Raw genomic sequence first — 24,821 nt, 5'->3', positions numbered from 1 at the left:
TGTATTCGGCTGACACCTTGCCGCAGCAGGTTTTTTGGAGGGTGTGGCCATGGCGTGGTGTGCATTTTTTTATGACTTGCCATGAAGCGTGAGATTGCTTGGCCAGCGCCTCCTGTGTCCCGGCTGGCGTCTGACAGGCGCCTGACCTCAAGGTTTTTGGGAGGGCGTGGCCATGGCTTGGTGTGCATTTTTTATGCCTCGCCATGAAACACGAAATGGCTATAACTTTAGTATAAATGATCCGATCTGCACCAACCTTAACATGTTTAATTACAGTCCCATCCTGAACACATCTATGGGACAATATTCCGCAATAGTAATAGCGCCACCTACTGGCAACAGGAGTGTTATATTTTGGACTTTGACGTGTTCCTCCAACCAGGTTGACCATACCCAACTCAGATCTGGTCAGAAAGGTTTTTAAGACCATGATAATGATGTATTGTGAAAATCTTGACGTATTGTCAAATGGTGCTGCCATGACAGCACGGCAAAGGTTCATGTTTCGCCAAAACACAGGAAGTTGCATTAACATCAGTTTACTTGGTCGAATCTGCCTGAAAGTTTACATGTTAAATAGTAGTCCAGGTCTGAACATATGATATGAGTCACTGTGGCCATCGCGGCTCGGCCGACGCCTCCTGCATCTGGCTGGAGTCTGACAGGTGCCTAACCTCACCGCAAAGGTTGTGGCTCCTGTGTATGGCTGGCATCTGCTGGGTGCCCGACCTCATATCGACATGAAATTTTGATGTTTCGCTGTGACAAATGAAATTGTTATAACTTTAACATAAATGGTGCAATCTGTACCAAACTTCAGATAACAGTCCCGCCCTGAACGCATCTACATGAAGAATTTCCGCAACAGTGATAGCGCCACTTACTAGCAACAGGAAATGTTATGTTTGGGATATTGTCATAGCGCCACCTAGTGGAGACAGGCAGCAATATTAAAATCCTTCCTGCAGTGTCCAGAGTGTATGAAAATTCAGCACCTCATAGACCAGTTAGTGTCTGGTGACATGGTCAGGGTTGCTGCAGACCCTGATGGGTACGGGGGTGCGAGGGCCCGTACAATGCTGCTTGCAGCTTTAATCTTATTTTTTTAATTAAAAAAAAAAAAAAAAAAAAGAATTCAATGAACCGAATAACTAACACCTCATCGAATAATGAAAGAATAATTATATTATATTATATTTATTCATTTATTTATTCACACTTTAAATAATTATTCATTGTTTCCCTATAAATTACTTTTTTACTGCATATTTTGTAATTAATTTATTTTTATATAATGTAATTTATTTATTTATTTATTTATTTTTTTTTTTTCCATATTTTTTCTCCATTGCTTTTGCTTGAATAAACGCAGGACACGTGTGTGCAGGAACTGACGATATTCAGTCAGTCTGGGCAGGAAGGCTTACCCACCTCATATTATTTCATTATTTGACAGATTTTTTTTCTATAGCACTTCTGTGACACCTTAATGCACACCGGTGATGCACAATATAAAATAAATCATGACATAATGTAAAATATTAACCACTTATTTTTGTTTTTCACTGTTTGCAAGAGTCTCTTTTAGACACATGAAGGCGCCATTTCCAAACACACGGAGGGAGAGGCTCGGTGTTTTGATGGAGATCAGTACAGAAACCTGACAAGTTGTTAATGGCTGCTGTTGTAAACCTCTCACTTAAAGTAAGATACAACACTCCAGGGACGACTCTCTAACATTAACTCCACATTCTGTCGGGTGTTTGTGGTTTTATTTAGTGAGGCAGGTACAGGAAGGAGGGCCAGGACGCAAAACTAGATTTATAGCTCTTAATCAGCTCGCAATCTTAACTGACATTTCTAATAGACGCGTCAGTCTTCCTGCCGACAGAGAAATCTTAACACAGATCTAGTCTTTGTGAATTCCCTTAAAAGCCGACATGGGACTAGTATTTGAGCTTCGCATCCTCACATTTCCATTACGCACAGGAGAGCGCTCACATGCCTCCTGAACGAGCCCTCCTGACAGAATGGAGCAGCGCGCAGGAAGAGCCGCGGTGACTCATGAGGACCACACAGAGGACGGCGGCCAAACACGAGCTCCTGGCATCTTCATCACCTCACAAATTAACTTCTTCAGTTTCCCTGCGTGGGTCAAGCCTGTTACTACTTAAATAAGGATCATGTCGTGGTTCGCGTCTTGCTCCTGCTGTTCCACCACAGTCGGTGGAGGAGTGTGGCTTCGTCCCTCAAAAAGTTCAGGACTCCCTCCGGTGAAATCCTTTTGAATTTTCTGGTCTATGAATAATTTTTTGGAGTGGTCCCACCATGGAAACCACTGCACCCTGAGGGGACATGGATCTAGAGGTGAAGGATGCGAACGGGTCGAACTGTTTGTCCCGGAATGAAAGCAACCGCGGGGGACTGAGCGCGTCTTCTTCCTCTGGAGTGTCCACTGCGCTGGCCAGCGTGCTGATCTTCACCATCGTGGTGGACGTCCTGGGCAATGTCCTCGTCATCCTGTCCGTGTACAGGAACAAAAAGCTCAGGAATGCAGGTGAGAGAAAAGGTGTTGATTTTAGAGTAAACGCAAAGATATAATCAGGGGCGTATCGAGAGGAATATTCATGGGGTAGCAAGAGGGGGCATGGACACTTTAATGCTTGTCAAGATTATATAAATGCAGATTTAATTTCACTTCACATATCAGTATTTGATTGGGAAAGCCCCCAAAAGAGAAATATGTAATACATTTACTGCAAAAATCATAAATGATCATGATCTGTCATCTTCTCCTCTAACAACAGCATTACAGCCTGGATGTTCTCCTTTGAAATTTCTATTCCTGCTAACTTGTGTTTTCATTTTCCCATTTATGTTAATTAGAGTTGATTAATTAATGCCAAATGTTCATCAAATGACTAAGTGTGTGTTTCTGAGTGGTAAGAAACCTTTAATAATTTTTTAGGAGTGGATTTTTATATCAGTTATGGGAGACAGATACTGACCTCCAACTCCAGAGAGAATATTTTAAGAGCAGTGGGCTTTTGTTTTCAGGATAATGGCTTTACATTGACGGTCAACTGACAGTTATAACAACTGATCAGCTTACAGTGTAGTGTGGTCTAATTATGGTTTTATACTCTTCTTGCCCTCCTGCAGCCTGCCTGAGCTTCCTCGACTCTCAGAGGAGGTTGTGGGGGGAAACAACTTGCTGCAACCGTAGATTAAATAGAATTTCAACCTGTTTATTATACAGCATGTGGCTCCAACTCACTATTTGGACTATAGCGCTTATTTTAGAAACTTTTACTTTAGAAATATCTAAAGGTAGTGTCAGAAATTAATGAATTGTTTGTTTGTATAAGGCATGATATGCAACACTTTCCATAAGAAAGGTATAGAGTCATAAACATAATCCCTTTCAATCATCATTTATGACCCACTAGAAGTGTGTGATCATGTCTGTGTCTGCAGAGACCCTGCCCTCTGCCTGTAGTTCCTTTTTTTTCTCTTTATTTTGCTGTGCAACCTAAAACGATGGCATTTGACGTCCTGGTGTCTTTCTGGTACGTTCACGAATAGCTTGGACAAAACCTACTGATTCTACTTTTAAATTATGTGAAGTATGTCTAAATTAGGAACAATTAAAAACTCAAAATGGAGCTGGGATTTTTTTTATTTCATCAAAATTAATGTGAAAAAAATTGTTTCATTATCAGTCTGTTTAAAATGCCTCTAAATCCACAGGAAAAGTGTTTGTCAATGACCCTCAGTATGTGGGACGCCCTGCTCTCTTCATTCATGGCTCTAATTATGTAATATCGCATGTAGCGTGTGACCTCTGTGTTGTGACAATCAGGCTGCTATCTAAAGTGAGCCTCCAGTCCCACTGTGATGGAGCCTCCACAGCCTTGCCTGTCTGCCTTCATATCTCTTCATAAATAATAACACCCTCCATCCTTCCCTCCATCTGACTCTATCCTTGGTTCACCATCCCAGATAAATCACATCCCTCCGTACATCAGGCGGGATCTGTAGTGTCCCATGAGCAGCCAAGGTGAGACACGCTGCTGGTGTATAGCTCCTGTGTCCTTTTGTACAGAGTTTAATGTTGAGCACAACCTCATATTTTGGTGTCTTACATTTCAAGTGTCCTGGCAGCAGCAGTGTGAAGGTGAAGAAGGTGGTCAGTTTAATACCATTTTTCTTTGTGGGCAAATATGCCATCATCATTCAGTTGTCCCTTTTACTTTCTAGTTTGTAATTGTCTTAAGTGGCCCTATGTCAGCTCCTGTCATAACCAGTACTTTGTACTATTTTTGAAAAAATAGTCTGTCACTTCAATTCTCTCAATGAACTAAGGGACTGTAGGAAAACTATTACAAGTGGAGGGCGGTGAGAAAAGTGTGAGGGTATTGTCATTTTTCTTTTTATTAAGGACAGGCTGGTCTGACTTATAGGGGAGACCAGGGAAGGGTATTTTATTATTTTTTCCAACCCCAGATGTATAATTTATTTTAGTCATCCACTGCTATATAGTTAGTTACATAAATAGTTACGTCAAAACAGTTATATCAAAAAGAAGTGAGCTTTTATGTGCATAACCATATTTTTCCCATCACAATCAATAAGTGTGACTAATGTAATGAAAAAACTACATTGTTTGTGGTGGTGAAGGTTCATAGAACATCTGATGTGGTCCACATTTAAACACAAGAATCAGGAAGCGGTTCCAACAATTTATTGCATACAAGGCAAGTTAAATGGTAAACGTTTGGATGGATGATGATGGATGATTTTTTCTATACAAAGAAATATAATTGATCTGAACAATAATTATAATAATAATAATAATAATAATAATAATAATAATAATAATAATAATAGTAATAATAATGACATATTTTTTACTTACTGCATTACTCCCTAGACTAATATTAAAATGAACATAGAATTCTAGTATAATAAAACAAAAGAATTACTTTCAGACATGCCATATCAATAAACCAAATTAAGTGTTATAAAGGTTAAATGTCCATAATAAACTCTTCAGCAGAGTGGTCTACTCAGGATTCGCAAGATGATGATGCGGGTGTAATGACTTGTTATTTACGAGTAAAGCAAATAATATCAGGTTTAAGAAACACAGAAAACATCTTTTTAGAGCTGCAATGATAAGTGAAATAATTGGTTAGCCCATTGAAGGAAAATTAGTTGCCAACTATTTTGATAATCAATAAATCATTTCAGTCATTTCTCAAGCAAAAGTGTCAAACATTTGCTGATTCCAGCTTCTTAAATGTGAGAATCTGTGGCTTTCTTTACCATTCATGACAATAAATGAAGAGTTTTGGACAAAATAAGCAATTTAGAGACATCACTGTGGGCTTTGTGAAATTGTGATCAGCATTTTTCTGATTTTCTTCACATCATAGATTAAACAATTAATCGTGAAATTAATCAGAAAGACTAATCGGAAATTGAAAATATTTGTTAGTTTCATCTCTACACTTTTTGATTATTAGTGATTGATTCCATGCAGAGAATCATTTTTAAAAGCTCCTTTTAACTTCTAATGTGCACATCAGTGGATATTATAAAAATAGTCCAGTTATGTATCGAAGCATTGTAGGTGAGCTCAGTACAGGAACATCAGACAATATCACAGTAGACACTACAGTGCAACAGACAGTATTCACAGATTACCACAGACATCAGAAGCATTTGCTGTCTACTGTTAGCAGGGGCAGGACCAGACAGACAGACAGGGTTCAGATTTGACTTTGAGTGGCAAAGTTGCAGCCTCAGCTAATACCAAAGAAGCCTGTGTGGCGTTCACCTCGGCAGGCGATGATCACCCCCCTGCATCAAGCATGTGCGACTGTGCCCTTATGCATACACGTTTTTGTTTTTGTAAATAGCATACATGAAATATAAGTAACATCTCATTATCAATCCTGTGCTGTAAAATGGTGAATAAATTAAATTAACTTGAAACAGAAAACAATGCACCTTCAAAAATACCCATCAAACAAGTTTGAACTAAGGCCCCGCCTCTGACTGGACAGCTAGCCAGTCCTGCTTTAGGATAACGGGGTGGTGGCGCTTACACTCTTAACTGTTATTGTTACTTTCAATGCTAACTGCGTCAGCTGAGAAATTTATGTCTTGTTAACTTGTGGTGTACCACAGATAAACCTTTAAATGGTTTCAAAGTAAAATAAGCAGTTAACACACACAGTTGCCTCTTGTATCAATCTAACACTGTTATATTATGTTGAGACACCAGGGGGGAGGGGTGTTGCTCTTCTTTCCAGCAGCGTGTCCAAAGTAAATATTGATGATGCTGGGGAGGAGCTTGTTTTTTTAAGAAGTAAAACATAAGGTTCCACCCCCAACTCCAGCCCTCCCCTTCCCACGAGTAATTTTCGTACGATCCCTGAACAAATGCAATTATCAGTCATATCTTGGGTTGTAAATTGTGCGTGTTGGTGTCCATTTCCGTCTATAAAAACTGATAATATCTGAATAGTTAGAGTCTGTTTCTTGTCTGGCATGGAAAAACTAGAGAAGTGACAAAAAAATAGAAAAAAACATCAAAGAACCAGTCACAGGACCGTCTGAGCAGTAAATATACATTGGCGCCCTACAGTGTCTATGAAAGAGGAAGCAGTCCTGGAAAACAGAATGCATATTTTATTCTCCAGCCACAAGAACAATAAAACATATTTTGCTTTACTTACATGATCAAACCTCGTGATTCGTTTTTTCAGAAAGAACTGAACACAACACTGAGATGTGTTAGGCTGAAAACGTAAAAAAAGAGCCACAAAACTGTAAGTATGATGTTGTGGTGCTTTGAGCTGGAGATGATGGATTTTGCACCTTTATACCGAGCAGGTCTATGGTTAAAAGAAAAGTCAGGGAAGCCTTCTGCTGATGCAAAAGACTAAACTCAGTGATCACAACATGATGCTAATGAGAACATTCAAATCAAGCAGGGGGATTAGGTCAGCGAGCGTTTGGAATAATGAGCTTTTAATTACAATTTCAAATATATTGCGTAACACACTCAATGTATTTGTGCGTACGACCGCCAAATGCAGTTTGGCTTGAAGTTTAGGAGCCCGAATAATAATTTGATTATCCAGTCTGAAAAAATGCCACACTCGACTGGTCCCAAACAAGAGTGCAGGAGTAAATGGCCTGTTCAGAAGTCTTCTCCATGCTGCCCGACCACAGACACTGCACTGATTACAGACCTCGTGTCACTGTTCTCCGACTCTAATTGGACTGACTGACAGGTCCAGTCACACGAGAGTCTTCATTCACCAGCGTCATGGTGTCCCGTCAGGCAGCATGTGTCAGTAGAAACCTGAAACTCCAGCAGAAGCTGTAGCTATCTTCTTTTTTTTTCAAGTGTCCTTAAGTGACTGAAACTTACTGCTGTTAGCCTATCATCAATCTCCTCTCTGTTCTTAACAAGCTATTTATAGTTTCAGCTCACTTCGTATGAATGTTTAATTGAACAGAGTTTCCAAAAGGAAAAGCATGGACACAGCTGAAGAACAGCAAACAGCTGTGGAGGATCTGTCTGCCAGAAAGACCAGTTTCTGTGATAGATGGCTGCTTTGTGAAGGGGTGATAGGTGCTGTATAATATAATAACATCCCTTGGGTTCACAAACTGACTGGTGAGTGATATACTCAGGTATGATTTATAATCTATTGTGGGTAAAGACTACCCTCAGCACACTAATAAAATATAACAAGCTGCACTTGTTAGAAATAATATGCTCTTTACTGGACAGTATTACCCCCTTATTACTTTATTAGAAGGTAATTGGAAACAAATTACAATAGAACTGTATTGTAAACTTAAGTGTATTATTTCCTACTGTTAGATCCTTATTAGACTTTATAATACTGAAAAAAGAGAATTGTTGGACCGTCCCCAAATTAATAAAACATATTCAAATCAAGTTAACACAATTGCTTTAAGTCAGATGTACATAATAATCTGATTGTTTCCAATTTTCCAGCTCAGTTATTTGCTTTACCCAAAAGTAAAATAATACACCTCAACAACCTAACAACTTTCAAGTATTTTTTAATAATATCCTTAATGTGTTATTTCATTTTGTTAAATATAGTGAATACAAGTGCTAACGCCTGACTTAACAACAACTTGTCATGTTCAGTGAGTTTGTGGAAACTTAAAAGACACAGTTTAACCAATTCAGTTTGACATTTTATATCTGACTAAATATAATTTGTCTTGCATGAGGCTAATCTTCTTTCTGAGTCATTAAGAGAAAATGGTGGCTCAGCTGCGGGGGGAAAATCTGGGGAAAAAAAGTAGATGTCATGATGTCAGACGCATAGAGACAGAGAAACCTAACTGACGCTTTTACTGAAATATGAATAGCAGGTTAAGGGAATGGGATGTAATTTCAAGTTGTTAAATAATAATATAAAACAGACTATCATCAGTAAAGCAGAAAACTGAATGAGTCTCATTCAAAACATTACATTACTTCATCCATAACTGAAATACACTTTTACAGTATCAACAGTGATTGGGACACATTACAACAGAAGTGTATTGTAAACTAACGCGTATTATTTCCCATTGTTGTACCCTTAATAGACTTCATTAGATGACAATTAGGGACCAATTACAACAGAAGTGTAACTGTACTGAGATACACCTTCTGTGTCTGGTCCCAGAGAAGTACTTTTGTTGTTCTAAAGTACCCTTTAAAAAAGTCTAATGAGGGTCTAACAGTGGGAAGTAATACATTTTAGTTCACAGTACATTTCTGTTGTAATGTGGCCATAATGACCTTCTAATACAGTCTAATGAGGGTTTAATACTGTCTAACAAAGAACATATCTTTTCCAGTGTTTGTCTAATTTGATATAAAGTATGGCTTGTTATGTCTTATCAGTGTGCGGTAAAATAAAATGCGACCTATATTTTTGTGGAATCCAGGCAGAAAACATCGTCTCCTCTCCCTGTTACACACTATTCAGACTGCTGGTTCGCTTCCTCACACACACACACACAGCAGTAGGACCTTTCCGCTCTGCTTCACTTCAAAACACTCGCCTTGCACGCTGCCTCCATATATCTCTCTGCTACACCCCCCCAAAAGAAAAAAAAAACATGCATGTGGCCACATTTGGTAGATGCTGGTACACCTTGTGAGTGATACATATCTTCACATATCTGAATAGAATTGGTACCATATGTTCCATTTTCACGGTTCTCTCAAGTGTGCAGATGTAATAGTATCTAACCAGTGAATGTTCAAAGGGTGCAGAATGGCACTATAGGACTGCCATTGGGGTGTTAACACTAGAGTTTCCCACTGGGGTTAACCACACTAAAAATACACGCACAAAACGCACTCATGAGAGAGAGACAGGGACAGAGAACGATGAAGGGGAGCAGATGGAGAAAATAACGAAAGAATGAGCTTGACTCTGTGTATGTGTGTGTGTACGTGTGTGTGTGTGTGCAGCTTGCACCTCCATGTCAGGCGCTGTGTGTGGGTCACAGGGTGTGTGAGGTTGAGGATGGACTTTGAATTTATTGTTAAATCATGCACGGCATCCCCTCAGTCACTCCGCAGTCATGAATAAAACCTAAAAACCGGAGTGTCCAGAGGGGGTTAATTGAGTCAGAGGACACAGTGAGTCAAACCAGAGACCTATTTAAATTGACAGCACAGATCCACAGGGAATAACACTTAGCACACTACATTAAACATATCTCCCATTCCTGACAACAAAATTGCAGATGACATTTAGTTTTTTTAGTGCGGGCGGCGTGTGGAGGTAGGATGTTATCAGATTAGGATTATTGGAATAAACCGTGCTTAGATAAGGTAAAAGCACTGCTGTTTACACTCAGGGTGCGATGTATGTGAAAAAATCTGAATGGGTGAAGTTTTTGAAACGCTTTTATTCATAAAAATAAGCCATGAAACACAGTGCACCTATATGAAGCCCAAGTAACATTCATAGAATTATGAATAATTGTTATTATTTAATTCATCAAGTAGTACAATGTTTTCACTCTCATGCTTTGTCCTTTCCTCATGCTGAACCATAGGCCAAGGCAGAGGTTCCCAAACTTTTTCATGTCATGTCTTCAACATCTGCTGGGTTTTTGTTTCAAGTGGCGCTGACGTTTGTATGGTTTTAAACACTTATTTAGGCAAAGAGCTCACTCATAGCCATTCTTACATTCAGCAGTAAAACCATACTTTATATGTGCTGCAGTATAGTCTGAGTTTTACTTTGCATCAGGACAGAGGGTCTGCTCATCAGGTATTTTCCTTTTCAAAACGAGTCCATTTTTGGAGTTAGCATGAAATTCAAGGAGCAGAGCAGATTTGTGGCATGCACAGATCGGTCCAGGTCATCACTGACTGCTTATGTGAGGAATGATGTTAGACAAGATAAGGCCACCGAATAATATTTTGATATGTTATATATCATTTTAAATTATATTCTATAATAATTCACAGAATAATAATGATACTGTTTTTTTTAAACCATTTTGCTGCCACTGAAATATCCGAGATAGCACACGCACATCTTGCCGATGTTGGCACGATGAATAAAGTTGCATCGGCGAGACATCATATGGAGAGCGTTTGCTTATTGGGAAGATGTCACTGAGACGTCGGCTTTTGGTCAAAAATACCTGGAGGGACATGACAGAAACAACTGGAGTCTCATGTGTTTTCCAGAGACGCTGCACTAAACTCAGACACACCTACGTGAAGTGGATATTAACTTCACTTACAGTGCAAACACACCAACAATGGCCCATAACCAGTACCGAACTATGGAAAATTGTTACACCGAGCCATTTTTTCAAATAGAGCAGAGCAGAGCTTCCCTTCGTTAGCTGCCAGTTAACCGCTCATGTTAGTTCTGCAGCTGTAAAAACACAGAAGCCCTCCAGCTACTAACAGCTAACGCTAACTAACATTACCGGACCCTTTCCCAAATTCAACACTCATTTGTTGTCCAGATGGAGACTGTTCATGTGCTGGAAAGAAATATGGCTACCTAGCAATGGTTAAATTAAGTTAATTGATACATTCGCTGGTCAGGTCTGTGACTTATAAGCAACTAATGTTTGCTAAGATAGCTAGCTAGCTAGCCTGTTAGGAGTCGGCATCTGGGCTCTTCACCTGTGCTAGCATACCCAGTCAGGGCTTAACAACTTATGTTGCTAAATTCCGACTTATGTTGCTAACCCTGCATGTCATATTTATAAAAGCTATTTTTTATATATTTGCTTAAAGTGAGCTTACCTGAAGACCAGTCATGGCTGACATGAAGTAGCCTCTCTGTCGCCAACACCTGCTCTCAGTTACGTTGGGACCAGTTGGATGACGTGCAATGTTTCGATCCATAGCCGACCTATCACCGACTTTGAAATGGAGCACATAAACCGGCCCTCTGGCAAACCATGTCCCTGCTATGGGCCGATGCTTCTCAGATGCATTTACAGACTTTAGGAGTAAAACGCAGACGCATGATCTGTGGCCGACGTCGGCCGGATGTATGCGTGCTGTCTGGGATGTGGCACTTTGCGATGTGTATTATGTCCTTTGCACATTGTCCTACAAAACATGACAGCAACAACTCAGTGAATATGATATCTTTTCAGACTGAGCAAGATCACAGCATCTGCAGACAGACGATGCCATATGTTAGCTGCCACAGAGTGTAGCTAACATTAGCAGAGCTACCACCAGCAGCAGCCTGCTCTCCTTGCAGATTAACGGCCACATGCCTGTGCTGAATGTGGGTATGCATTGCTCTAATCGAGTTGTTGTATGTCAAGTTTATTTTGGCACAGACAACATACAGCCTTATTTTGATTTTCTAGATCAAAAAAATAACAAACAAGCTGTCATCTGCCCCACTTCCACCTCACTGGTTTACGTCCGGGTATTAGTGCAGGGAGACGGGGACAATCTTGGCTCTCCGGCTAGTGCTGGGCACATGCGTAACATTTTAGAGTCAAGTGTTAACTGGTGTTGTACGTTAATAAAATATTATTATATAGTTTAACTGACTATTATTGTTGGTGACGACTAGTGATCACATCCCTGGAAATCCTCGCATACCCACCAGTAAATCACACCCAGTTTACATTACATGAGGTTTTTTTTAAAAAAAAAACTTTTTAAATTTAAGGCCCACTTCTTATTGTAAAAAAAATCCAAATACCACCTTCTGAAATAAATGAGAAAAAACAGGTTTTCACCACATTCAAACACACTATGCTTTCAGCTCAGCATCACTTCTGCCACTATGAATCCAAACTTAATGTATTCAGGGAGCTTTTACTGTCGCAGGGTTGTCTCCCTCATCACTTTTTTGCATCAGAAAAACTAATCAATTTTGTGTCACTGCATTTAGGGAAATGCTAGTTAGTGTTAGTGTCTCTACCTGATGATGTGTCTTGATTGGTGCGATGATATTAAAGCGTAATTGATCATCAAAGTTATGCATTTTTATTGGACTTTAATTTCTGTGAATTCTTGAGCACAATTTCATATTTTTGGCATAACCATTTGGCAGTGCCACTGCCTCCACCGGCCAGTGGTTGAGAAAGGCTTCACTAGATCCAATCATTCATTCTAATAGAGGTGCACAGAGACATCATCATTTGTATCTGTATCTGGTCACACAACAAAATGATCTGTCTCTGTATCCGTATACACGTCCCCATCAGTTGAACGGAATAATTATAATCAGTGACTGATTAAGATAAATGCAACCTTTTTAAACTATGCCAAGGTAATCATGGAGGTGACATTTTCAGATTGGTAATGAGCAATTTCGGTTGGAAGAAATATCTGTTTCCAGTCATTCCCTACTTTCTACTGTAGGAGGCTGTTTTGTTTAAATTTGCATAATTCACCAACGTCCTCACGTTTCCGGGATTTCGCCTAACGAATTAAACACTATTGGTCCAGACGCTGCTTGTGTCCTGGTGGTCTGAATTCTCTCGGGGCCAGTGAGTCTTATTTTCTGGCCTTTGATGATGACGATGATTTTTTTTGGCCGGGCTCATAGCAGGCTGCATCACCAAAAGGCAGCTTGTGTCAGTTTAATGTTAAACTTCTTAGAAAAAAATTCTCTGGCCCCTTACACATGAGTTCATGAAGTAGTCACTCCTAATTCATCAGTGCTGATGCCCTTGCCGAAAGGTTATTCTTGCTTATTTATGATAACATGCTGAGTAAATCGAATGTAATCTAATTTGGGCTATGCACTTGTAGTAATAAGCCCTGCTGACATTCAGCTGGATTCAAGCAATGCCAGCCCTCCTCCTACATGTTTTTATGAATTCATCTTTCCTTCAAAGGTGTATAAATATAGCCGGGTGAATCAAAGCGTAGTATATCACTTTTCTTGTACGAGCCGTGAGAATGATGGGATACAGACGGTGGGTTTGACAGAGCAACATAAGCCCTTGAGATTCACACTTGCACACAACCATGCAAGTCGGCAGATTGAAAATCAGCCGGCAGGCTTTTGTTTTGTCTTTTTGGTTTGTTTATCTCCTGCACTTTCATCTTCATTATTTAGACATTCTTGCTCTGGCGTAACTCCCTTTTTGTTTCCTACATTGTTCTTTTTACTATTCAGAACTACTCAGCTGGAATGAAGCAATCTGCCATAAATATGCCCACGTTGTATACACAGCCTATTTTAATACATATGTGGGTTTAGATGCTGGGAGGGAGGGTGTGAGGCACTTTCTGTCTAATATATTTTTGAATAGCTGCAGCCTGGTGTGCACCGGGTGATTCTCATGACAAATATCTTGTTTCACTCACGCATAGCTGAATACCTCTCAGCTGCACTGTTTTGATTTATGTTTCATTTGCCAAAAAATGTGACAGACAAATAGAGTGTGATGCACCAGGGGGAATTCAGGGGGTGGTCTTGCTTTAAAAGCAAAGAATCAGTTGATTTGATGCAACATTTTACGTGGTTGACAGTTTTTTGTGAGAGTATCTGTAGATAATTACAGAGCCAATGGTGTCAGGGAACTGAGAGGCCGCAAGTTGGTCGTCCCCGATGGCCTGTAACCAATCAGCATTCAGGTTAAGCTCCATCCAACTCACACTCGTTGATAATAATAGCTCCCAAAGATGTCAGTGGGCACAACTCTATTCTGGTCTCCAGGAGTGAAAGTATCTTTGTTAGACGTCTGTTTTACTCTAAAAACAACAAATCATTTTTGAGTACTGTGGGTTTGGGTATGATAAGTATCAGGCTGGCCAAGTCGGTTAATTAAACAGCAAGAGGTGATGGCTTGTCCAGTGTTTTAATAATGAATGCCAACAAAACAAAGACAATCATCTGGCTGCTTCACAGCAATCCTCTCAGCGGAGTTTTAGCACTTACCTCATCCTCTTGACGATAAGGGGGGACAGAGGGTTCAGCCAGAGAGAGCTATAAGGCCATGTAGCATGCCCCTGTCCAGCCGGCGCACACGATAACACTGAGCTGCATGATGTCAGCGAGGAATCAAACCTCTGCAAAATGACAAATGCGCACAGCGAGGACTGTGAGCGTCACAAATACAATCTGACAGATTTGCCCACTGAGCTGACTCGAGGATGAAGAACAAATGCTTTTATTTTTATCTCAGTGGGCTTGAGAGACAGGGCTTGTGCTGTTTTACTAAATTGAAATAAACTGTCTTTGAATACCTGAGCCGGGTCTGTGGAAAAACTGAAACCAACATCAGATCTTCTTAAAAAAATTAAAAATTACCAGAAAAGAGCGTGAATTAGAAATACATTTGCACATATTTTTCTTATGTTTTATAATCAGTGTTGGGAGGGCTACCTTGCCATTTACGTTACGTTTTTCCAAACTCCACCTTTCCAAAGTGTGTGTGCAGTGGCAGCGCTCCCTGCAAAACACTTGACTTGTCTAATCTGCTTTGCCCAAAGACACTCTGGCAGCGAAGGCCCAAAGAGCTGGAGAGGTTGGCGCGTTTACTGGGGAGACTACACCAAACAATCTGCTGTATCAGAAGTGTGGCTGGCTGTTTGTTTAAACCAACCACAGAGGAACAAGCTTCCAGCCCAGCATAGCTGTCACTGGCTGTCATGCAGCCTACCGCTGAAGCTTTCGTCTTAGGGAAGAGGGCGCAAAATTGGGTTGGAAAAACAGTAGACACTGTGTAGCTAACGTTAGCGGTTCCTCAGACGTGTAAATGTTTCTTTAAATTAGATGCCAGGTCCTTGGATGATGACAGAAGTTTCACAGCTGAAGGCACAGCTGCCACTCTACTGTCATGTTGTTTCTCTTTTCTGATTTTCTTTATCTTTTCCAACAAAATAATGTTGAAACTTCCACACAGAGAACCATTTTTTCACTACAGGCCATGATAATGAATTGACTAGTTTCACTGAGACCAGTGTGGTGGTGTGAGACTGTAGTGAAATGTTGTAATGTGTACACACTGTACATGGCAGTGTACTGTTTTTTTTTTTATGTTACATGAATTATAAAAGTGTAATCCAGCTAATAATCCCTGTTTTTACTAAACGTATCAGTAATCTGATAACTGAACACAACTTTTTTGTATTTCCCATTACATGCAATCTGTTACTCCCTAACTCTGTTTATAATTTTGTATGTTCTTTGTTATTTTCTTTATTAGCACATTCGATGCATCAAGTTCAGATGAATAAATTAAAATTAGACTGGTTGCTAAACAACAGACTGTAATAGTGTTGTTCCCGTGGTGCAGGGATTATAACCAGCTTTGAATGTAGAGGATTAATGGCCAACATGTGTTTTAAATCCACTCCCATCATATCTGCCAATCAACGCTGTTGTTTCAGCTGTTGTCTGAGTGAGAGCGAGAGCCTTGTGCCTTCATGTTTCAACTTCAGAAGGTGGTTTATGTTATATCAACCTTGGAATCACCCCAACGTCTGACACAAAATGTTGTTAAAATGAGGCACATTATATATAATCCTTTACAGATTATTTGCAGAAAACATAAATGTTTATATTCAAACTAGTGATGTAATGGTGCATGAGAAACTGTCTGAACGTTGGTATGTAATCATAGTTTTGGACAGGTTTTGCTTTGTTATGCAGTTTCTATCAGTTAATTACTAATTATATGATAGTGTTTTATCTCTAAAAAGATGGGTAAACTGTATTTAATAGTGGCAAACACTGGGTTTACTTGAGCAAAATCTCCATCACAAATAATCTACTTTATATTTACAGGAAGTGAAGACTTCTTCTGCAAAATTGAATTGTATTGTGAGGCCACTTTATGTTCTTGTTATCTGTCTTCTTATCTGACACAACATTGCAGTTTGATTAATTGCTTTATTGTCCCCACCCAGAACAGCTGCGCTGTAACAATATCAGGCATCATTTTCTATGATTCATGTCTTCTGAGGAGATCCAGTGTCACGCTGCCATCGGCTCAGACCCCTGGAGGACAGGAACTTGTTTGGATGTAACATGACGCTAAGATCACCCATCTCCTGGTTTTATCTACTTAAACCCAGTGTCTGACTGTCTGTTCCCAGAGGCAAAGAAGCTTTAAAGCAAATGCAGCCTGATTTGAGCATTTTATTGGAATGTACTTGCCAAATGAAACATTGCCATATGTCTATGTCTACGGCTAGTGGCTCTGCCAGGCTGCGGTTAGACACTGTGGAACTTTTAGCTAACTCCTAATATCAGTACACTTACAATGACACTAACATGTTGATGTTTAAGGAGTAACTTTGAAATTTTTCAACCTGCACCCTATTTTTCCTTATTTTTGTAAGCAATTAATGGGAACAATAATTTTCAAAGTTGGTCCGGTATTTAGGGAGAGCACTGTAGAGAAGTGAAACTAAGCTACAGCAAAATCAGCAACTGCTCAGAATCAAACTAAGTGCTTGTTTTTGCCGCTGACAGGCCCAGGTTGTTATTTTAAGTGCCTGACAACATAATGGAAAGTATCACGACAGAGAAAGATTTTTTTAAAGAGTAAAATATGTTTTGTTTAACCAGAAGCAGCTGTTTAATTCATTAAAGTAGATGGGAAAATATCGGGAGAGGAGTGAGAGGGAGTTAAGACAAGCAGCGGGGAGAAACAGCATGTTTAGCCAAATGACAGTAAATAAAGATGGACAATGCTTCTCCAATTCCTCCTACTGTTCAAAAATGAAGGCAATATATCCTGGAAAGAGCGCTGCCATCTTTCGCTGGTGATGTCATTTAGAGCCAGAGCCTGCGCAGCACTGACCAGTGTTGGAGTCTTGGTATTGAGTTCCGACCCACATAGCCGGCTAACTCGATCGCGATCAGGGCTCAGCTGCCAGGCCTGGCACAAAACCCCATTCTTATACAATCAAATAACTAATAAAAATCAAAGTGATCAGAAAAACAAACATTTGAACAAACATCAGCAGGTTAAGAATCACCTACAATGACAGAAACCATCTTTGGGAAAAATTTGTTTGACCTATTATATTGGAAGGCAGGATTTATGACTTGTACTTCAGCAGCTTTGGCTTCACTTTTGGGGAGCTGTGATCCTGTCTACCTCTACTATATGCCATTGGTATCACCAGAATATTTTCACACCTAATGCAAAGAATAAAGGGTTTACTATGACCAAATCAGAGTTTCTGGTTAATGAAACAGTGGATTGGCTATTTTTCTTTTGTTTCTGTAAAGTTGTTTCTGTTTCTGTAATGCAGATGATGATGATGTCAAAATTACAGTTTTGCAAAGGGAGTGTGGTGAGTTTGGTTTTCTGGTTCAACAAAATGTATCTTACCCTGTTTCTGCAGGGATCCTTTGCATAAAGTTGTCAGACACTTAGAATAACAATCTGATTGTGCCAGAGCACTTTGATGGACTTACTTTAACAGTGTTGTAGCTTAGTTTTGCTTCTGTTGGCTTCAGCGCTCTCCGTCAATATTTGACCAATTTCAAAAACTGTTTTGCCCAGTAGTCACGTGGAGACAAAAATAATAATAATAATAATATTTACAATGTGCACCATCTTAGTTTAGCATGCTAGCATGCTAACATTTGTTAATCAGCACTAAACACAGAATACAGCTGAAACAGATGGGAATGTCATTAGTTTTGCAGGTAGTACGACAGAAACCAAAGTATTGGACAAATTAAAATTCTGATCTGATGATGGTATGAGATGATAAGTCAAAGAATCATTTTATATTATCATATAGTCTTTAATAATTTAGCTCTGGGGATTGTTTAATACTGTGAAGTCCCTAAAAGTCCCTGTGTACACCGTGCTTGTAAATAATTTTCCCAGATTGCACATCTACTTTTAGGGTAAATGTGAGTAAATATTTGCACTGTTGAGTAATGGATAAATCTGTACTTTTTTACCCTCTTCAGTTGTGGTAAATCATGATCCCTACTTTAGAATTTACAGCAGGCTAAAAAGTGTGTAATTTTTATGCCTCTCTGCTTTGTTGAAGTTAAGTTAGTCAGACGTTCTGTTTAGATTGGAACAAAGGCCCTGTAACTACATTTTCTCAGAGGACACGTTGATATATTATTTGTCAGTAAACAAAGCCAAGTGCAGGTGCCTGTAAAACATTTTAATGGCCATTAATGGGATTCTGAGAGGTACAAGAGATGAAGCCACCACTGAAGTCAAATACAGTATATATGATCAGGGCTTACTCTTTGGTTTCAGAGGGGTTCTTAAGCTTGCCATCACAGTGTGATGTATGAGTGGAATTTAGTCTTTATTTTCTAGTCATGTTTAACTGCGTGAATCAGTTAAACAAAAGTCTCATGTTCAAATCAGCAGACTGAGGGAAGTTGATCATTTTTATTCAGCATTGTGGGACAGGTCCAAATCCCATTAATGTGTAAACATAATGGGGTGCTTTTTTATACGGTGCTATGAAGACCCTCTCCTAAGAGCCAAGGACATTTTGAAGGTTTTTCATATCAAAATAATTAAAACCCTACTAATATTTTTATTCATTTGCAGAGATGATTGTCAAAATCATCCATATGCTTCATTTTGCAAGCAGAAACTTAAAAGGAAAGACACATTTCTCAGAGAAAGTGCATGAGAAAAAAAATAAAAGCATGAGCTTGACAAATGCTATGGCCAAAGGCCAAAACAAAGGGAGCACAGGCCAGCAGTCCCCTGCACTGGGCAGCTCTGACCTTAAAGGACAGGGTAACACTTCTTCAAGTCCGTCTTGAAACAGTACTCACGTTTCAACAGTAAAAGAGTTACTGGTCATTGTAAGTGTTCTTCTTGACTGTGAAAAAAATCCTTTTCTTAAGTGATTTTAAAATAGAGATGAAGGATGAAAATCAAAGAATCATCAATTATTACAATCTATCCAGCAAAGTGCATGGATGTATGTACAATAAATCATGGTAATCTATTCAAGAGATACTGAGTTTCGCGCTTGGCTTAAGTGTGCACGCATGTCTCCACAATCAAAAAACAGCTTTCATTAAAACAGTGTGTGTGTGTAAAAATATTCTCACAAATAATGAATCAGGAATTATTATTAGAATTATAAAGCCCAGTATATTTCAACAGACCTGCAAAGTGCACACAGGGTGGGATCACATCTGTCAGATCATCTTTAACAGATCAGTCACATGACAGCTGGAGCAGCTGGAGTGTTTCTGTCTGCGTGTTTATTGGGATCCAGAAAAAACAAGGATTTAACAATTATGATCTTATATGGTTATATCTGACCACAAGACCAGAGAAAACTGTGTACCTCTGTCAGAGTCTGATGCTGGGTTGATAATCTGTGTATAATTCACAGGTCGAGGCTGCACCTCAATCCGGCTCAGTTGGGTGTTCACCTTCATGGCTTGTCTCTCCTCTCCCCGACTCCTCACTCATCTCTCCTGCTCCTGCCCACCAGCTACTTCTTCAGGAGTTTCAGCCAGCAGAGCTGCATAATAATGATGATGATAATAATGCCTTATAAAATATAACATAATTTCAAGGTGTTTCAGTGTAAAACATAAGCAGTTACATATCTGCATGACTGAGTGAGCATGATAAGTTTTTGCAGGTGTTAATGTAAAATAAACTTACACATGAAGCTGCTTTGGAGACGTCCTGCTGTCTCCTTATATCACACACTCTCATGCAGACCTGTTTCTTAAAGGTGATGAGACCCGACTTTCTGATTGGTTTATTGCATGCTTGGCCTAAACTCGCCTGTGAATTAATGAAGGTACTTTGGTGCAGCTGATAGGTGTAACCTGCTGTGCGCTGCTGGCGCAAGGGACAACCCAGGCGCAAGCCGGCAAAGGTGGATTTGGACACAACTTGAATAAATTAAGTTTCAGTGTAAGATGGGGCCTAGAGAGGGAGGTTCGACCGTAGAGAAAAGGTGAGGTTCAGTTAGCTTTGCCCAGAAACAGCTGGTATAAATGTCTTTCAGAGGACAACTTTTTACTTTTATACTCTGAACAGATGTCAGACCCTGTAGTTTTTCAACTCTACTTGAGCAAGGAATCTAAATCAGAACGCCTATTTTTACCAGAGTCTTTTTACACAGACATCTGTACTTCTACTTGAGTAGAGAATGTGTGTACCTTTGCCAACTCTCATCAAAAAATGGCACTCAAGTCAGGGGAACAGAAGTCAGTGAGATTCATCCTCTGGTTACCATAGATATCTGTACCAAATTTCAGTCCATCCAGTCGCTATTGAGATATTTCTGTTTGGACCAAAGCAGTGAACTAACAGACCATCACTGCCATCCCTAGATGCCAGTGCAGCATGGCAAAAATGTGGCAAAGAAAGAGGTTGCAACAGAGAGAGCTCTGACAAAAAAGCATGTGCCTGGATCCACATCAGTGCAATGGAGAGTACATCATAAAACCATCATCAGAATGAAGCTCATAGTGCACAATGATGCTGCTCTTTTACCATGGAAAGACACAGTTCACTTCCAGTGACTGGGTTTATTTTAAGGACTTTGACCCGGAGCAGAAAGCAAAAAAAGGAGCGCTGTATGCTTTAATTATACACCAGTTTGGGTCATGTTTTGTCTGTTATCTAAACCTCCTGTTTCCCCCAGGCAACATCTTCGTTGTGAGCCTGTCTGTGGCAGACCTGGTGGTGGCATTGTACCCTTACCCTCTGGTGCTGACAGCGATCTTCCATAATGACTGGACCATGGGCGACCTCCACTGCCAGGCCAGCGGTTTCATCATGGGCTTGAGCGTCATCGGCTCCATCTTCAACATCACGGCCATCGCCATCAACCGCTACTGCTACATCTGTCACAGCCTCCACTACGACCGCCTGTACAGCCTGAGGAACACCTGCTGCTACCTGCTCCTCACCTGGCTGCTCACCGCCATCGCCACAGTGCCCAACTTCTTCGTCGGCTCGCTGCAGTACGATCCCCGCATCTACTCCTGCACCTTTGCCCAGACGGTCAGCTCGTACTACACCATTTCGGTGGTGGTTATCCACTTTCTGATCCCGCTGCTGGTGGTGTCCTACTGTTACATGAGGATATGGGTGCTGGTGATTCAGGTGAAACATCGGGTTAAACCGGAGCAAAGGACCAAACTGAAACCGAGTGACGTGAGGAACTTCCTGACAATGTTTATGGTGTTTGTGTTGTTTGCAGTGTGCTGGGCTCCTCTGAACCTCATCGGCCTGGCTGTAGCCATAAACCCTGTAAAAGTTGCGCCTAACATACCTGAGTGGCTATTTGTCACAAGCTACTTTATGGCGTACTTCAACAGCTGCCTCAACGCCATCATATATGGATTACTAAACCAAAACTTCCGTAAAGAGTACAAGACTATCCTTCTTGCTCTTTGCATCCCACGTTTGCTCCTCATGGAAACCTCCAGGTGTGCCACAGAGGGACTGAAGAGTAAACCTTCACCGGCTGCAACGAACAATAATGTAGCAGAGATAAATGTCTAAAACCAATGTTTTACTGGGAAACTGGGATTAAGTTTCTCTAGAGCCTCATTGTGGATGTGCAACACGATTCACCCTGTGCCTTGTCACGAGATGTGTATCTTTTTTTTTTTTGTAAAGATGTCATCATGTTTGGAGAGGACACTTCTGCCATCACACTCCTTTCAGCCATGTCAGATGCTGTTCCCTTATGTCAGGAAGAAGAAGAAAAAAAAACAATTGTATCACTGGCACATCGTGTTCTTTTGTAATAGCATCTTGGCAAACTGGTTAACAAGTTCAGAAAAAAGATTCAGGTAACATATCGGTATTCACCAAAAATGGAGGCAGCATTGAGAATTACTTTAATAAAATCTTCAAAGGTCCAGTGTGGAAGATTTACAGGGTTTATTGGCAAAATACAGCAGAAATGGAATATAATATTTATAAGTATGTTGTCTTAGTGTATAATCACCTGAAAATAAGAGTTGTATTTTTGTTACCTTAACCTGGGCTCAGACTATAGGAGTTTTAGGCCAATTTACCTCAGATTCACCCTTCCTGAGAATCAGATAATCAGCAAAGATTATCTGGTACTGTGATGGGTTTATAGATCCAGTCTTAAACCTTGCAAACAAGTTACAAGTTTAAATCTGGCTGATGGTCAGTACTTTATGAGCAGGACCGCAGCAGTCAATTACAGAGACAGTTCTACAAGGAGACGCAGCAGCTGAGCAGCAGATGGTGTTGCAAAGCAATGGTCAACTCTAACCCTTGAGGCTAATGCTAGATTTGTCTCAATACCAAAATTTTAAACTTCGATACAATACTGGTATAAAAAAACAATTCTCAGTACCTTTTTCCACACCATACTAAACTCCTCTGTCACTTAACACGGCCAGGCTTTGCTGCTGCAATCCAAATTTCAAGCAAGACAGTACAAGACTGAACTGAGATCTTGTCTTTTTTTCAAAGCTTCAGTACTGTACTATAATACTATGAAATGTGTTTTATTGTTTGTATGCACGTCGCATTGAAAAAGTATCAATACTTTTTCAGATTTTGACAACATTATCAGCTTGTATGCCACTGTTTTTCCTTTCTCTTTCAAGGGTTTACAGGACTGGAGGTGTCAGCTTGTACAGATTGTAAAACCTCCTGAGGCAAAGTGTCATTTGTGATATTGGGTTATATAAACTATACAAACAACTTGACTACTGTTGACAGACATTAACACTGACAGTTAAAATCTCACCTCCAGTTCTCACTGAAAAATAAACAAGGTGTCTCCCCAACATTTGCTCACCCAGACTCTTCAGTCCATCTGCTTTTGTTTTTTCTCACTGCAAAGCATTACTCCAGCAAGGTGTTGAACCATGTCAATCTCCACTTTGTTTACATCTGCTTTGCACTGAGATCGTATGAAATCATGTTCCTCATGAGATCATGTGAAATCACGTTTACCCAGTGAGTTCATGTGAAATCACGTTCACATGAGATCGTGCTCCCTCTGCCACAATAATCATAATAATATCCTGTCGTGTGTGACGTAACTTTTATTTTCAAATGTGTGTGTGAAGTTTCTCCTGATGTGTGATGCAACCAGATTTCAAAATCTGTTTGTAAAACGCCTGTAGTTTGAGCCCATCATTAAAATGAGCCCTTTACATCGACAGGAGGGTGTGGGTCCGCTTCCACAGAGGCCGCCATGTTGAATCACCAAACTTCTACAGTAGCCCAGGACAACCCAAAAACTGGCTTTAGATGGGGCTTTTTGCAGTTTTACAGCCACCGCAGGTTCTCCTACTCCTGGAAAGGGAGTGTGAGATGAGGTATTTGCAATCTGCAAACTCACCACTAGATGCCACTGAATCCTACACACTGGTCCATTGATGCAGTGAGTCACCACATGCCGTATAGCCTATTGTTTGGATTGGAGACTTCACTTTTCAAGCCACATCCCTGCATGTGTACATGTACACAAGAATGACTCACTGCCTATTGGCACAGCTTCATTATAAGTATGTCTGCAACATAGTGAAGAGAAAATAAATGTATTTTCTATTCCCACTGTGTCTCTGTGCTCTTAAATGCGGCATTAATGATGAAAAAATCTAAAGGTTTGTTTTTTTTCCTTCACTGTGCTCAGCTGAAGGCTTTTTATTCAAAGCTAAGCTCAGTTATCAAGGATTTAATGCTATTATTTGGATTTTAGGGGCAGACAATATTAAAATTGCCAGTCTGGAAAAAAACATTTTAGCGTCTATAAAAGTGCTATGCTTAAGTTTGCATCCATATTTCATCCTTAATGCGTATGAAGATCTCAGCCTCCTTCTCACTGGGAATGCAGGCTGTATTAATTCGCCATGATGCTGTTTCACCCTCAGGCTTGTCTTCTGAGCACCGATGCCCTTACAAAACACACTGGGAAGACTGTGGTAGCTTTTACAACATCTCTTATTCAAGAAAGAAAGTACTATGCAGTAAAGGAATAATACATGTTTTGTTGTTTGTGAAATTCCCTCACAATCTTTAGTCAATTCTTGTGAACAAACTTTCTTTCAACTGTTTTGACTATCTCATGTATTTAAAAAGTTTAAAGCCAAAACATCCCCTTTCACACCTTGAATGATTTAGGAATTGCAGAAATCCTGAAAAGGGGGAGAGCAGATGATAAACAAAGCTAGTTTTTGTTTATTAAATGCCTGCGGGACATGATACGCATCAGGAGCCAGAGATGTAATTTCGTGATAGTGCAAGTGTGCCCGAGCACATGTCACACTAGCCGAGATGAGCTCTGACAGCCTCCCAGCATAACTTCCATCCAGCAAACAAAC

General features: G+C 40.1%; 1 protein-coding gene across 1 annotated transcript; it reads left to right on the top strand.

Moving 5' to 3' along the window:
* The first annotated feature begins 1,688 nt into the window (after positions 1 to 1,688).
* mtnr1c (melatonin receptor 1C) lies at positions 1,689 to 22,545 on the top strand. Its single transcript, XM_084719435.1, has 2 exons — positions 1,689 to 2,557; positions 21,143 to 22,545. Exons 1-2 carry the CDS (start codon positions 2,356 to 2,358, stop codon positions 22,006 to 22,008), a joined length of 1,068 nt encoding a protein of 355 aa, XP_084575561.1. The 5' UTR covers positions 1,689 to 2,355; the 3' UTR covers positions 22,009 to 22,545.
* Positions 22,546 to 24,821: the final 2,276 nt, after the last annotated feature.

Source organism: Lutjanus erythropterus, chromosome 5, assembly GCF_056507025.1.
Source record: "Lutjanus erythropterus isolate fLutEry1 chromosome 5, fLutEry1.hap2, whole genome shotgun sequence".
NCBI classification, from domain to species: domain Eukaryota; kingdom Metazoa; phylum Chordata; class Actinopteri; order Lutjaniformes; family Lutjanidae; genus Lutjanus; species Lutjanus erythropterus.
Note: the sequence above shows the minus strand (reverse complement) of the source record. Positions and strands in the feature narration are given on the sequence as shown.

Bases quoted from the DNA above. Each gene is read 5' to 3' on its own strand.
- mtnr1c (XM_084719435.1), top strand. From the start codon at position 2,356: ATGGATCTAGAGGTGAAGGATGCGAACGGGTCGAACTGTTTGTCCCGG. The intron at 2,558-21,142 runs GTGAGAGAAAAG...TGTTTCCCCCAG, and splicing joins CAAAAAGCTCAGGAATGCAG to GCAACATCTTCGTTGTGAGC.